We start from the raw sequence: 12921 nt of genomic DNA, 5'->3' as shown, positions 1-12921 counted from the left end.
AAAACTGATGTCAAATAAGAATAGAAATGTATGTACAAAACACATTCAAACAAGCACAACACAAAAACCACTTAGGGCCGGTTGCTCAAAGCCTGGTTGACACTAATCCCCGGTTAAACATCGTTATCGACGTTACCGACATCGTGTTATATGCATGGAGTCGAAAACGTCGATAACGATGTTAACCGATGATTAGTGTCAACCAGGCTTTGAGCAACCGGCCCTAAGGGCCTGGTCAACCCTTAGGGCCGGTTGCTCAAAGCCTGGTTGACACTAATCCCCCTTCAAACATCGTTGTCGTCGTTACCGACACCGTGTTATATGTATGGAGTCGAAAACGTCGATAACGATGTTAACCGGTGATTAGTGTCAACCAGGCTTTGAGCAATCGGCCCTTAGAGTCGTTTTCACCATCTCTGGTTAACACTAATACCCAGCTAAACAACGTTACCGACGTTACAGGCCCCATGCATATAACATTGTGTCGATAACGTCGGTAACGATGTTTAACTGGAGATTATAGGGAATTTACATGAGGCGATTTTTCAGGCGATTTTTAGTTGAAAGCAACCAGGCGATTGGTGTAAACGGCCTTTCAACTAATCGCTTTCAATGAAGTTGGTCGGCTGCCACTTTCGTTCAACTTTTGGTTCAACTAATCGCTTGTGAAAGTTGAATCATGTAAATTCCCTATTAGTGTTAACCAGAGATGATGAAAACGGTCCTTACTATATCAATTACTTTTTGCCTCCTTCCATTTTCAACTCATTTTTTTAGTTTAGTTTATTCTTTGATTTCCGTTAAATTAAATTCAGTTGAGTTTGACACTTTTCAAGATTTTGCAAGCAAAAATTCTTCTGACTAAATCTGACTACTTCGGCCTATTGCTGACTATTTCTGGGAGATAAGGAAGGCATCTACTATCTGCATCAAAAATAACATTTTGAAATTATACGCTAACGTTATTTTCACGATTAGGGTCAGCGTTGCCGTTTTGATACAATTGTATCATTTTTGATACTTTTATTCTAAATTGTAAGATTTGGTACTTTGATACTTTTTTGTTCACAAATGTCCCATTTTTATACTTTGCTGGCTGGCAGAAATGAATTTTTGAAAACTATGAATCATATTACTAGTTTAAAGACAACCAATTTTTTTCTTGTTATTCAAAGTCTTATGGCCTTGTTCGTAAAAAATTAAGTAGCTTTATAAAAGGCTTATAAATCGAAAAAATTTGTGAAAACGTCCATTTATAAAGCTCTTTAAACCTTCTTTATTTTTTATGAATAAGGCCATTAAAATTTATATATAGATATTTATAAGTTTGATTTGGTAACTCTTATAAAAGAAATACAACCTGGAATTGCGATGCACACGCCGCTGTTATAGGGCTCCTAAACCGCGCAAAAACATTGCACAATATCGGGCTTATGTCGGTCGTTTGTATGGTGTATGGGATTGTTTGTACAAAATTGCACAATTAATGCGCTAAAATAAAAATCATTTTGATATTTTGCTCATGCTTATGTTATTGTACAATAATTTGTGCTGCGTATGGCGACAAAAGCGCAATTTTTAGTGTCGTTTTGATTTTGGTGTCCAGATCGTGCTGTAAAATATGGGTAAGAGCGTGGAAAAAAAATATTTTTTTTTAATATTCTTTTTTTTGCGTTTTAAAGCTGAAACTATCAAAATATACAAAGCGCATTCTTGCACATATTAACTTGATATAAGTTTGTTTTTCGTTATGCAAATAAGCATACGGATTCTCTGATTTTATTAAAGCAAGTAATATTTTTTTTTTTGCAACAATGGACGTAATTATAAAATTTTATTTATTTGTTTTTCAAATAAAAGTTTAACAAATAACAGTTTTATTTGCTTTTGATACTTTGTGTGCTCGGCAACTGATACTATTTTTTTAAGCTCGCGGCAACGCTGGTTAGGGTTCGCTGTTTTGGCAATTTTTTTATATTTTGTTACACAAAAAAGAAATAAGTGAAATACATTTGTATGTATTAATGTCAAATATTAACTGCTGTTCGGAGAAATTTACTTAAAAACAATAAATCCTCCACTTTTTTAATTTTACCAAAATTTACCAAAAAAATTAAAAAAAAATGTTCCCATTTTCATGCAAACAAACCTACACAATTTAAAACAGTTTTCTGAAAGATTTAATTTTCTAAAAAAATTAAATTCAACTGTACCAAACTCTGCAACCGCCGATTGAACCATTTTTAGCGCCCTCTGTACGCAGTTAGCCAAATGCCCGCAAAGTGAACTTGGCAACACTGTTTACCGAGCAGCTGATCGAAACTGCGCAAAATGAGCGCCAGCAATTCAAAGCCGTCATCAAAATAGAGAAGCTGAATAGTAAACAAAATTTTCTGCATACGAAAAATATTAACAAAATAAGTTGGTTAAACTAAAACAGGAGCGTGAAAGCTACGAAATGTTTTTAACTATTCAGAAGAAAAGAAAATTGGTAAGATACAATCTATTTTGCACACAAAAATAGCAAGCTTATTAAGGGACAGTTTTGCTAAACATTTCCTCACTCTTTCAGTTCATAACCCTCGTGAAGCGCATGACACAAATGCAAAAAAAGTACGAACGTGTATCCAATAAATTTGAAAGGGTGCTGGACGAGAGGCATTGCGCATATGTTGAACTACTACAGGTGGGGAAGGACATCCTTAAGCTCGGCAGAATTATCATGTATTTGGGTCGGTCAGTGCTGCGTCAGCAAACTGCGGAACTGGAGAAACTCAAGGAAATATATGCGGCGCTGAGGAATGATGTGTGAATGGTGTCGGTGGCGGCGGCAGCGGCAGGTTAGGCAGTAAACATGCGCAGTTTCTGATGAAAGTCTCAAGTGACTTGCGCAGTTAGGCTGCGTAATTTAAGTGCTTTAACTTATGTTTTTAGTAAATAAAGGAATTTATTATAAGTTTTTTGTACGTAAAAAGTGTGTACAAGTTTATGGAATGTGTTGATAAGGTGTGTATCTGGTTTCCTTGTTGTAAGGCAGGTATAGCGCTTAAATGCAAGATAAGACTGCTAATGTTTCTTTCAGCCATATAATGCGTACCTATGTACGTCCATAATTTCCCTTTTAAGTCTAGGTTCACAAACGACAAAATGGCGTAGGCATAAATATGTATAGAGATGGCGGGTGAAGGAGGTTGTCGAGAATTTAAGGGACCTCAGTCAGAATCATTCCAAATTGGAGTCTCATATTCATGATCTTTATAATGAAAAGTAATGTGCGGACAGAAAATTTACGGTTTCGCAACCCACAATTTTCAATTGTGCATTATTAAAACAAAGGCGATATTTCGGAAGTTTAAAATACCTCTGGCGAAATACATTCATACATATCGTTAGTATAGTATGGAAAGGGCGTAAATCGTCGCCGAAATACAAAAAGCGGTAACTTACTAAAAATCCAAAATTCGCTTGGTTCGTCAAATTATAAGTGCCCTCATCATTTTATACAATAAAAAAATTTAGTTGGGGCTTTTTTTGCACTCCAGCGACGATGTGAGATACACCCTTTCCATACTCCAGTAACGATATGTACATATACATATGTACATCGAAATCAAGTAAGGTCATTCTTACATCCAAAAAGTATTCTACGAAATCTTCCTTTTTTGGCAAATCTTCTAAGAGACCTTTTATTGAAGGCTAAGGACTATCGATCGAAAGGCATCGCTAAAGAAGCAACTGTCTTGACACTATCAGATTGATTTTTTACACCTACATAAAAATGCGCTCCTTGCAAGCCAAAGTTTCCAAAATCTCAAAGATTAGCGAAAGTTTGTTACGAATCCTGTAACGATTTCTTTACGAATCATCAAAGAAAATCATATGAAATGGTTGACACGAACGAAAAAAAATTCCTGTAGGACTTCTGCTCCGACAAAAATTAAAACAATGGCGTCCATAGTTTTCATTGAGGAAGCACATCTTCAAACTTTTGTTGAAGCCGAAATCGTAGACTGCCGCGTTTTGAGAATTAAAAAGATTAATAAACGGATTTCGTAAAATTAAAACAGAAATTAATGTAAAAATTTCCGGTTTCGGCAAAGTTTTCAGTGAAGAATGATTTTGTACAGATTTTCTTCCGAAATTTCGTTAAAGAATCGAAGTGGAAAGGGAATAAATAATTTCCTTTCGAATTCTTGAAGAAGTCTTTACTATTCAGAAATTTGTCTGAAAGCATGATTTGCTGGGCTAAGACATGTTTATTAGGCCTAGTTTATCATTCAATTTGTGGTATGTGTCTTGATATTTTCTCCAAACCGCAGAGGGTTTATTATGAGGTGACATTCCTCGGAGGTTTCCTGCTGCTTACCAAGGGAACAGGACACTTTTAGAAAAAGCTGTTTTGCCGCTTAGATTTAGCACAGACCCGTCATCGACGCCAATAGTTCTACATTTTATTTTATTAATTTTAGTAACCGACCTATGGCATGACACCAAAACCGTCTCCCATAGACTCGGAGGAAACAGAACTGCCGAGACCAGATGCACCCTAGCACAACTCCGTTCGGGGTGGTGTCACCGACTAAACAGCTACCTTTCTCGGTTGAACACACAAGTGGCAAAGAGCTGCCCCGCATGTGGGCAAGGTCCCCACGACACCTATCACCTCTTCACATGCACCAACGACCCTACGACCCTGACACCAGAAGCGCCTATCGACGCTGCCCGTTTTTCGGTCTCAGGCTTACAGAGTCGGAGGATGAAGACGACGATACATGACAGAACCTGGGGAGTTGAACACTGCTGCTACAACAACAACAACATGACACCAACTGCACGGATCTCTCATCGACTGTGGGAGAGGAGTGTAAGGTCCTAACTTTACTACTGCGTCGGCCTAATAATTCCACTTTTTTTACTTTAATCATCGACCTACCATATGTGTCTCAGCAGACCCGGGAACTACAGCTACAACCACGGAACCGAATTGACGCGGGTTTATAGCTGGCCAGAAATTATAACTCCAGCAACATTTCCTTAAAACTTTGGTGAATTTGCATGTTGCTACAGCAACAACCTCCCTCATTTCAACTAGGAGTCAAAAATACCCGTGGTTGTCTACAGAAGCAGTAAGGAGCCCTTTAGTTCTTTGAATTTCAAAGCAAATATTCTATAACTTCTTGCTCCGCCCTGCATCCGAATCAATGCCAAATGGAAGCCCAACAGTTATTTCCATCCTAAGTCACAAGAGCAGCAAAAACGATAATGCATTTCCGGAATGATTAGACACAAATTGGTAATGCTAGTGATGCTATCGCCCGCAAAAGAGTAAAACATTTCCTCAAAAATTGTACCCGCTTGTTTCCAGGAAATATTGTAAGCTAAAGTACATATAAAGCGTTTTAAAAACATTAAAGCCAAACAAAAGCTTACGCTTAAAACCTGTGGAACAAACATACCGACAATTTAAGGAGCGGATCCAGCAGCTAAAACTCAGGCTCTAAACTTTGAAGTGATGTTGCTAAAGATAGGATTTTGCAATTGCTTGACTCGAACACTATGCTAGCGGAGCGCCAGGACTTAAGCCAACATTCATTAAAAAAACACGTGCCTCATTTAAATGAATGTCCCACACTGAACGGTCATACAATGAATGCCATGCAACGTCTCTAGCAAAAATTTTACAAAATCAACAAGATTTACTAAAAACGGAAACCACAGCAGCAACAAAAAGGAAATAGACACATACAAACCTACATATAACTGAAAAAAAGTTTGGTGAAAATTGTAAGTGACTACTAACCTCGCATACTCCAGCAATATGCAAATTAAATTGACGACAAATTGTGGTAAACACTTTAAATTTCACTTTAAAACCAGTTTGAATATTAAAGAACCACTAAACAACAAATTTTTCACCCTTTTAACACTTTTTAAAAATACGCTACACCACTCGCTATAAAACGCGCAAATTAACTAACAACTTCCGCCAAAAATTGACAAATCTCAACAGCGCGCTGCGACCTCTAGCGTTCAGCAGCAAAGCGCTTGATATAGGTTGCATTGGAGCGCTGATAAGAACGAGCTGGCAACATTGCGGCGTAACAGCTGTTTAGCAATCTATAGATAAATTTAAAATTTGGAAAACAGACCGATGCATCTTGGAAAAGCATCACCGCGCGTAACTGTTAACTGATTTATTAAAAAGCTGAACTGTAATTAAAAACAGTCACATATTTTACAATTCGTATTACATTCACGCGAACACTCAGCCAAATGTCGCATAACTCTTCCAACATGTCGCTTGAAGATTGGGTAAGTTGTCACTTGATACTTTTTTTTGGGGTTCTGAGTGTTGTTGGCGGGACCAGGTCCCTAGAAAGCCAGGTTATCCCTCCAATTGATACTTTTTGATTTATACGTGCAATCTTGTCGTCACCACAGACCGATAACATTAACGCCCGCTTGGATGTCATCTACAAAGAGCTATGCGATTTCGAGCAAAGCGTCAATGCACAAATGGAACCGGGCGATACAGAGGAGGTAAAACTTATGGAATTACTAGAAGCTGTAAATGAAATCCAACGCACTGCGCGCAGCATACGTCCGATTACGAATACTTTCAAAGATAAACAATCGCAAATGCGTGAACAAATGGAAATGTTACAGCGTACGGTTGAGTTATTGCATTTGGAGAATAAAACGAGCGCGGTAGAGGTTAAACCAGCGATGGAGGAGTGACAGTTTGTCATATCTTCCAGTGCCATTAAACTATACTGATGGAAGCGGCGCAAAACCTCGGGAACTAATGCATTTAACCGAGTTAATTTTAAGAATTTTTCAAAAAAGAATTTAGGGTAACCTACGTATTGTTTTGTATATTTTATGTATGTATGTAAGGTAAGTTTACGCTCCATGCTGCCGAACTGCGCACTTTAACCCTAAAACCATAACGTCCATCCATCCCACGTTAACACCAAGTATGCGTAAATTTTACGTAGTGATTAGAATCGGCCTGATACAATCCAATTTGCCCCTAATTGATAATTTTTATAAAACGATTTAATCTTAAAATAAAGTACAAAATTTTAAAAGAATTAATTTTAATTTTATTTTATTAAAGAAAAGACAAGGAATAAATTAAATTTCATTGACACATGCGATGTGCTTTCGCATTTGTGTATACACAAAAATACGTTGGCTACCGTTACAGCCTGGCACATTTGCGCAATCACAATTTGAAAATTGTATATGCGTAAAATTTACGTATATTATGGTTCCACGGTTAAGATAAGTCAGAATTTCTTAATGTGGTTTTTAAGCGTAATAAATAGTCTATCAGTAAAAAGTAGTATTAGTTTGCTTTCTACGAGTTGACAGAGTTATTACTCAGCTGAGCTGGGAAAAACATTTTCGGTTTAACAACAGTCATATCCATGCTATCGGAACCACTTAGATCAATTACTGACCAGCACTGTCACCTCCAAAACTTTTTGATAAAATTCATACGTATGCTTTCATAATTGTGCTTAACTTTATTTAAGCTTGAATCCACAACTTGACTGCCATTCTCTAGCTGAGGATTAACATTTACTCAAAATTTTTGCGCTGCGGGCTGCAATTTTTCTTTGTTTTCATGCATAAACATACACTTATAAGTACTTACTTATGCATATATATTTTGTGAAACATTTTGTATAAGCTTATAATAAAAATTTTTATATTACCAAATATTTGTAAAATTTGCAAATTTTAACTACTAAAAGCGAGGAACAACAAGGGAGCATAAAATTTGAGTATACAAATTAGCAACGTGTGATGGTATTAAAATTAGAGATTTCCTAAAGATTTTTGCAATTTCAACTTAAAAAAGAATTTTTATATCACACTGTGGAAAATTTTTTTTAAGAAAAATAACTTAAGCATACAATAATTACAAATAAAAACTTTTAACTGCATATGCATAAAGTTTGCCTCAAATGAGGTTATAACAAATACCTTGGGTCCATTTTGGCCACCAATTTCTGTGTGCCTTTTTTAACATACAACTAAAATACCTTAAAATACCCAACTTATTTCCTCAACTTACAACAAACTGTGTGCTTAAGAGGGGGGGGGAGGCAAAAGGAAATTGAACAACAAATAAAGATAAATGTTGTTTTGTGTCCGTCCGTCAACATCGAAGCATGCCGTCATTCGCTTTCATACCCGCGCTTCGTAGCCACATCAATAGCTGCATCTACGCCACTATCGTCAACGCCACCACCGTCGATACCATCGACACTACCACTTCGCCCACCAACAATTTGCAGCCAAGCCAAAAGCAATTGTAATGCCGGCCATAGCAGTACCAAATTTCAGATGTCAGTATTGATACTTATGCGTGTCAAGAACTCGCCCTGCGAATCGGCGACAGCGCGTATAATTTCCAGCAGCAGCTCACGTGAGAGCGCACCAATTTTAGGCAAACGCGCTACTTTGGTGAAATCCTTCACTATCAAACGCAATGCATAATCTTTGATGTCGTAAATTTTTGTTATATCCGATGCTTCTAATGTTTGCAGCACATTCTCATAGGTGATGTTGTGTTCTAGTGAGTACTTGCAAAAGGCGGCAAGCCGATTGTTGGCTAGACCATAAAAGCATGGCGCTTGAAATAGATACAATGCATCTTGTGGCGGCATTTTCGTCTCGCCATAGTAAATGTAGCGTAGCAGCGATTGAAAAGCCTCCTGTGAGGGTGAAATTTCGCCTATTTGGATCTGCAGAGGATATAGGGAGTGACATGAGCATTTTAGTTGCAAACATCGCTTGATTCAACTTACATTTACTGTATTATCGGGCGGCATAAAGGACCTAAACATGCCCTGGAAGTAGGTACAACGTGCCGATAATATCGACTTATGCGCTGGCACAACTTGACCATCCAGTATGAGATTTATATCGCAAAAATCCTTGCCAGTCGACTCCAGAAAGAGAGCCATATCGCTCTCCAGAGTGGTGCCTGCTGGATGAAAATGGTATGAGCAACAAAATAAATTTGAATTTATAAGCAACGCACCATCACTTTTCTCAAAATTGTTTTCCATGACGATCTTGCTGGGATTAAGGCGCCTACGCACAATTTCAACTATCAAACTCTTATCCAAATCACCAAATTCGCTGGACATTACCACGTCAGTATAGTTTTCATCCTTAATAATGAATTGCATGCAGTGGTCCTTGATGATTTGTATTCTGGAATGAATAGAAATGTAAAAAAGATAAGTAATTTTTAAGCAAAAAACAAAACCGACTTCAATTCTCATATACAAATTTAAGATTTAAACCAAATTAGTATGGGACCACCTGTGAGGTTACACCTTTTCTTTCAAAAAAGAAGTGAAGTCGGTTAAAAATATTTAAATAGAAAGCAAGCTTATTTTCCCCACTCACTTATTCTTGTCCGCATTGTAGAGCGCTTCCAGCACATTCTGCTTGTTGATCTTAAAATCCAAATACTGTATACATCCCTGCGCCAGTCGCGGCATAAGAAATCTGCCCGCCAACTGGTATATATCAGTTATCAATATAATTATATTCTTGCTATATGACTCCTTCAAGTCTATGCGATCCGTGTAAATGTAATTCAATATAATCTCGAAAGCCTCTGGCGACGCCTGCGCCAATCGCACCTCCAGCATGGGCGCGCGATCACCACCACCTGTACCCAATGCGCTATGTATATCCATATTCGGCCCGAAAACCTTTTCCATTTGCTGTTGGCGCGCATCACGCGCTGCTAATATCTTGGTACGCAAGTGTTTCGAACGCGCTGCCACAAACGCGATATGCGCCAATATGTTAATCTCTTCGGGGCCAACAATGAATTGTATATCGCAAAATTGTTTATCGTGAAAGAATTTGCCAAAGTCATCGCGCAGCGTACATTTTGGATAGCTAGAGAATTGAAAGCGATAAGTGTCACCGCGACGTACGCTGTTGTCGACAGTGCCACCAAAAATGTACATAGCATCAGCTATGACAGCGCTGGCATGAAATACACGGCCGGAGGGTACATCGGAATTCGGCTCTGGTGTGATCACCGACCACAGTTGTGAGTCCAAGTCGAAACAATGTAGATCGTTGGGTAATGTTGAGTCTGCAGACCCGCCGAACACGTATAGAAAGCGATCGTGATGCACCATAGTGTGGCCATAACGACGCGAGGGAGGCGCCGAAGCGGCACCACGCAACACAGACTCATTGGAGATGCGACGCCAGCTGCAAGCCAGGAACTGTATGAAAATTAAGAGCTCTTTTTCGACTTTTTACTTACGTTTTTGTTTTAAAATGAAATTCGAAGAGTGAATTGGTGATCTGCAGACCACTTTGGCCGGAAAACACATACATGCAGTCGCGCGCAACGGCGACGGGAAAATTGCAGCAAGTGGGTGGACGTTCTCCCTTCTGCTCGACCTCTTCCCACTGATGGTTTTCGCCCTAATAAGAATGTATACGGTATAAAATATATTTCCAATAAGCAAAAGTATACGCACAGTTAAATTGAGCGTCCACATATCGTTTAGGCGTGCATTACCATCATATCCCGCATATATCCACATCTTGTTGTCGTAGACGGCGGCGCCATGCGCTGAGCGAGGTACTGGCATTCTAAAAATATGAGAAAATACAGAAATTAATTGATTGCATTTGCTTGCTTTTTCCTAGCACCTACCTTCCTGAAAACTTCCACTCGACCCACATTGCACTCTGAAACTTGTATTCGAACAAGTCATTTTTGTTTGTCAGATTAGAATTTGAATGTATATCGCCTGTGTAGCCACCAAATATGAACATTGAACTGCCATACACAACTGCCGAGTGATGGTAGCGTGGCGCCGGTGGCGTGCCTGTAGCACAAGCGCGTCCCCACGACTTATCTTTAACGCCAAAACGTATTAAATCGTTGAGCATCGTCTTGCCATTATCACCACCGAAAACAAACATGGCATCCTTATATGCCACCACAGTGTGCTTGCTGCGCCTGTAATTGTACAATAAAAATTCCAATAATTAAGCAAACTACTATGTACGAAAAATATGTAAGCCACACTTACTTGGCACCTACAAATTCGGCGCACTCGAGCATTTTGGTCCACTGATGTGTTGCCGTATACGAACTGAAATCTACATTCAAGGCATTTAAGCTATAGCTCCCCGGCGAGATCGACTTGCAGCTAGCCACATCGTACATGCAAACAGCGCCACTGCTGCGGCAACTGCTGCCACTACTGCCGCGCATTGAACTGGAATTGGAGTGTGACATTTTGCTGCGCGATGACGAACTCTTTCGACTCTTACGACTGCCTGTATTGCTGTGGCACCTGTCCGCAGACGCCTGACAGGCAGAGCAGTAACCACTGGAGTTCGAGGAGGACAGGTTGCAGGTAAAACCGCCACCGGCTCCTACAGTGCCACAAGCTGACTGACTACAATTGCTACCCGTGCCAATAGCAGTGCTGCATGCAGCGTTCAGACTGTTCGAAACAGAGCTAGATGTTAGGCTGCCACTACCACTAACGCCGCCGGTTCCAGCGCCCGCACCTCCACCCCCACTTCCGCCCCCACCACTGCTGCCACTGCCGCTGCCGCCACCTGTGTCTTCTGTTGATTCTGTGGACTCTGAGCCGAGCAAAGCTTTCAGCATTAACGAGTTACAGGTGTAGAATCTCCTTCGTTGGCTTATTTTGCTGGCCGTTTCGTGACTTGTACAGAGTGAAAAATTTTAGAAGTAAACCAAAAAAAGAAAATAGCACTAATTTGATGCTATTAGTTAACGCCCACGCACTTCTTAAGCAGGGCTCATGTAACGCAAGGAATACACATACGCACAGTTGCACCTACAATTGGAGCAGCCAGCCAAGCCACAATTCTTAAATCCCTGCGCTTCGCGCTGTTCCATGCAAAATATGCGGTGAAATTGTTTTGCTAGTCACTTTTTAGATTGTTTGCAAGCAATTTGGAAAATTTTCACAGCAATCACTTTTTTCTAAAGCTATTTTTCCAACCGCTTTGTCTGTATACCAAAATGTAAATCCCCAGTAAACCCCCACAAACTCGTCCCGAACAAAATTGGTTAAAATTTATGAATGAGTTGACAGTTCGCCTTGTGCCAAAGAACAGCTGAGCGGCAGAGCTGCCAATTATTTATTTAAGGAGTTAAAACCAGGTACATATTTGGGAATTCCAAGTTTCGCGGAATCCGAACATATTCTAGTGTTTTCAAAAAAAATCGATAGCTTTATTAAACAAAAAATTTTGCGTTAAATTTGTTTTAAAATAGTTACAAAATGAAAGTAAATATTTTTATTCCAACTGATATGTTGAATATACACATGGTGAAATTAAAAACAGGTGTAGTAGTAGATGTAGGTGTCTAGACGCCAGCTATTCAGCGACCAAAAGAATTTTTCACCACAAAGATATGACCCCAAACTGAGTCCATTTCAACTTATTTCACCCACAGCAGTAATTTGTCTACGTTCACCAATAGCAAACTAGCATGGTTATTTGTGTGTGAAAATAAAAATAAAAATTCTTTAAATTGGTTTTTTGCGATAACGAATATTTTCTAATATTTTTTGGAAATATCTTTTTATACTTGCATTTAACATTTTTTAATAAAACAAAAAATTTCTCTTTTCATAAATTTTGGTTTTGGCAAACATTTTCTTCTTATATTTCAAAAAAATAAAAAATTAATAAAACAAATTTTTTCTCATTTCATAGCATCTTTATTTGATAAAATTTTATTTTTGGTCATTTTCGCTCTACATAAATTGATAAAATATCAAATATTTCCGCTAAAAATTATTTAAAAATGCTACTTAGAATAATGGAAAGAAAGCAAAGAGGAAACTGTGAACAGGATTTCGTTTATAA

At 38.6% G+C, this 12921-nt stretch overlaps 2 protein-coding genes across 3 annotated transcripts; one reads left to right on the top strand and one right to left on the bottom strand.

Moving 5' to 3' along the window:
- Nucleotides 1-6108: 6108 nt before the first annotated feature.
- On the top strand, nucleotides 6109-7730 carry LOC118748706. The gene is made up of 2 exons (XM_036483330.1): nucleotides 6109-6312; nucleotides 6442-7730. The coding sequence occupies exons 1-2, from the start codon at nucleotides 6274-6276 to the stop codon at nucleotides 6736-6738; spliced, it is 336 nt and encodes a 111-aa protein (XP_036339223.1). The 5' UTR covers nucleotides 6109-6273; the 3' UTR covers nucleotides 6739-7730.
- Nucleotides 7731-7909: 179 nt separating this feature from the next.
- LOC118748705 (leucine-zipper-like transcriptional regulator 1 homolog) lies at nucleotides 7910-12102 on the bottom strand. 2 transcript variants are annotated; one of them, XM_036483328.1, is made up of 8 exons: nucleotides 11097-12102; nucleotides 10715-11023; nucleotides 10536-10650; nucleotides 10316-10479; nucleotides 9433-10260; nucleotides 9059-9234; nucleotides 8823-9004; nucleotides 7910-8759 (listed from the first exon to the last, which is right to left on the bottom strand). In XM_036483328.1, the coding sequence occupies exons 1-8, from the start codon at nucleotides 11684-11686 to the stop codon at nucleotides 8355-8357; spliced, it is 2769 nt and encodes a 922-aa protein (XP_036339221.1). In that variant the 5' UTR covers nucleotides 11687-12102; the 3' UTR covers nucleotides 7910-8354. The 2 variants fall into 2 exon arrangements, with proteins under 2 accessions (XP_036339221.1, XP_036339222.1); XM_036483329.1 differs by having other exon boundaries at nucleotides 8355-8759; nucleotides 8823-9001; nucleotides 11097-11686.
- Nucleotides 12103-12921: the final 819 nt, after the last annotated feature.

Source organism: Rhagoletis pomonella, unplaced genomic scaffold (genome assembly GCF_013731165.1).
Source record: "Rhagoletis pomonella isolate Grant_MI unplaced genomic scaffold, Rhpom_1.0 Rhpom_scaffold_00013, whole genome shotgun sequence".
Taxonomy (NCBI): Eukaryota; Metazoa; Arthropoda; class Insecta; order Diptera; family Tephritidae; genus Rhagoletis; species Rhagoletis pomonella.
The sequence above is the reverse complement of the archived record's forward strand: the minus strand, read 5'-3'. Positions and strand labels throughout refer to the sequence as shown.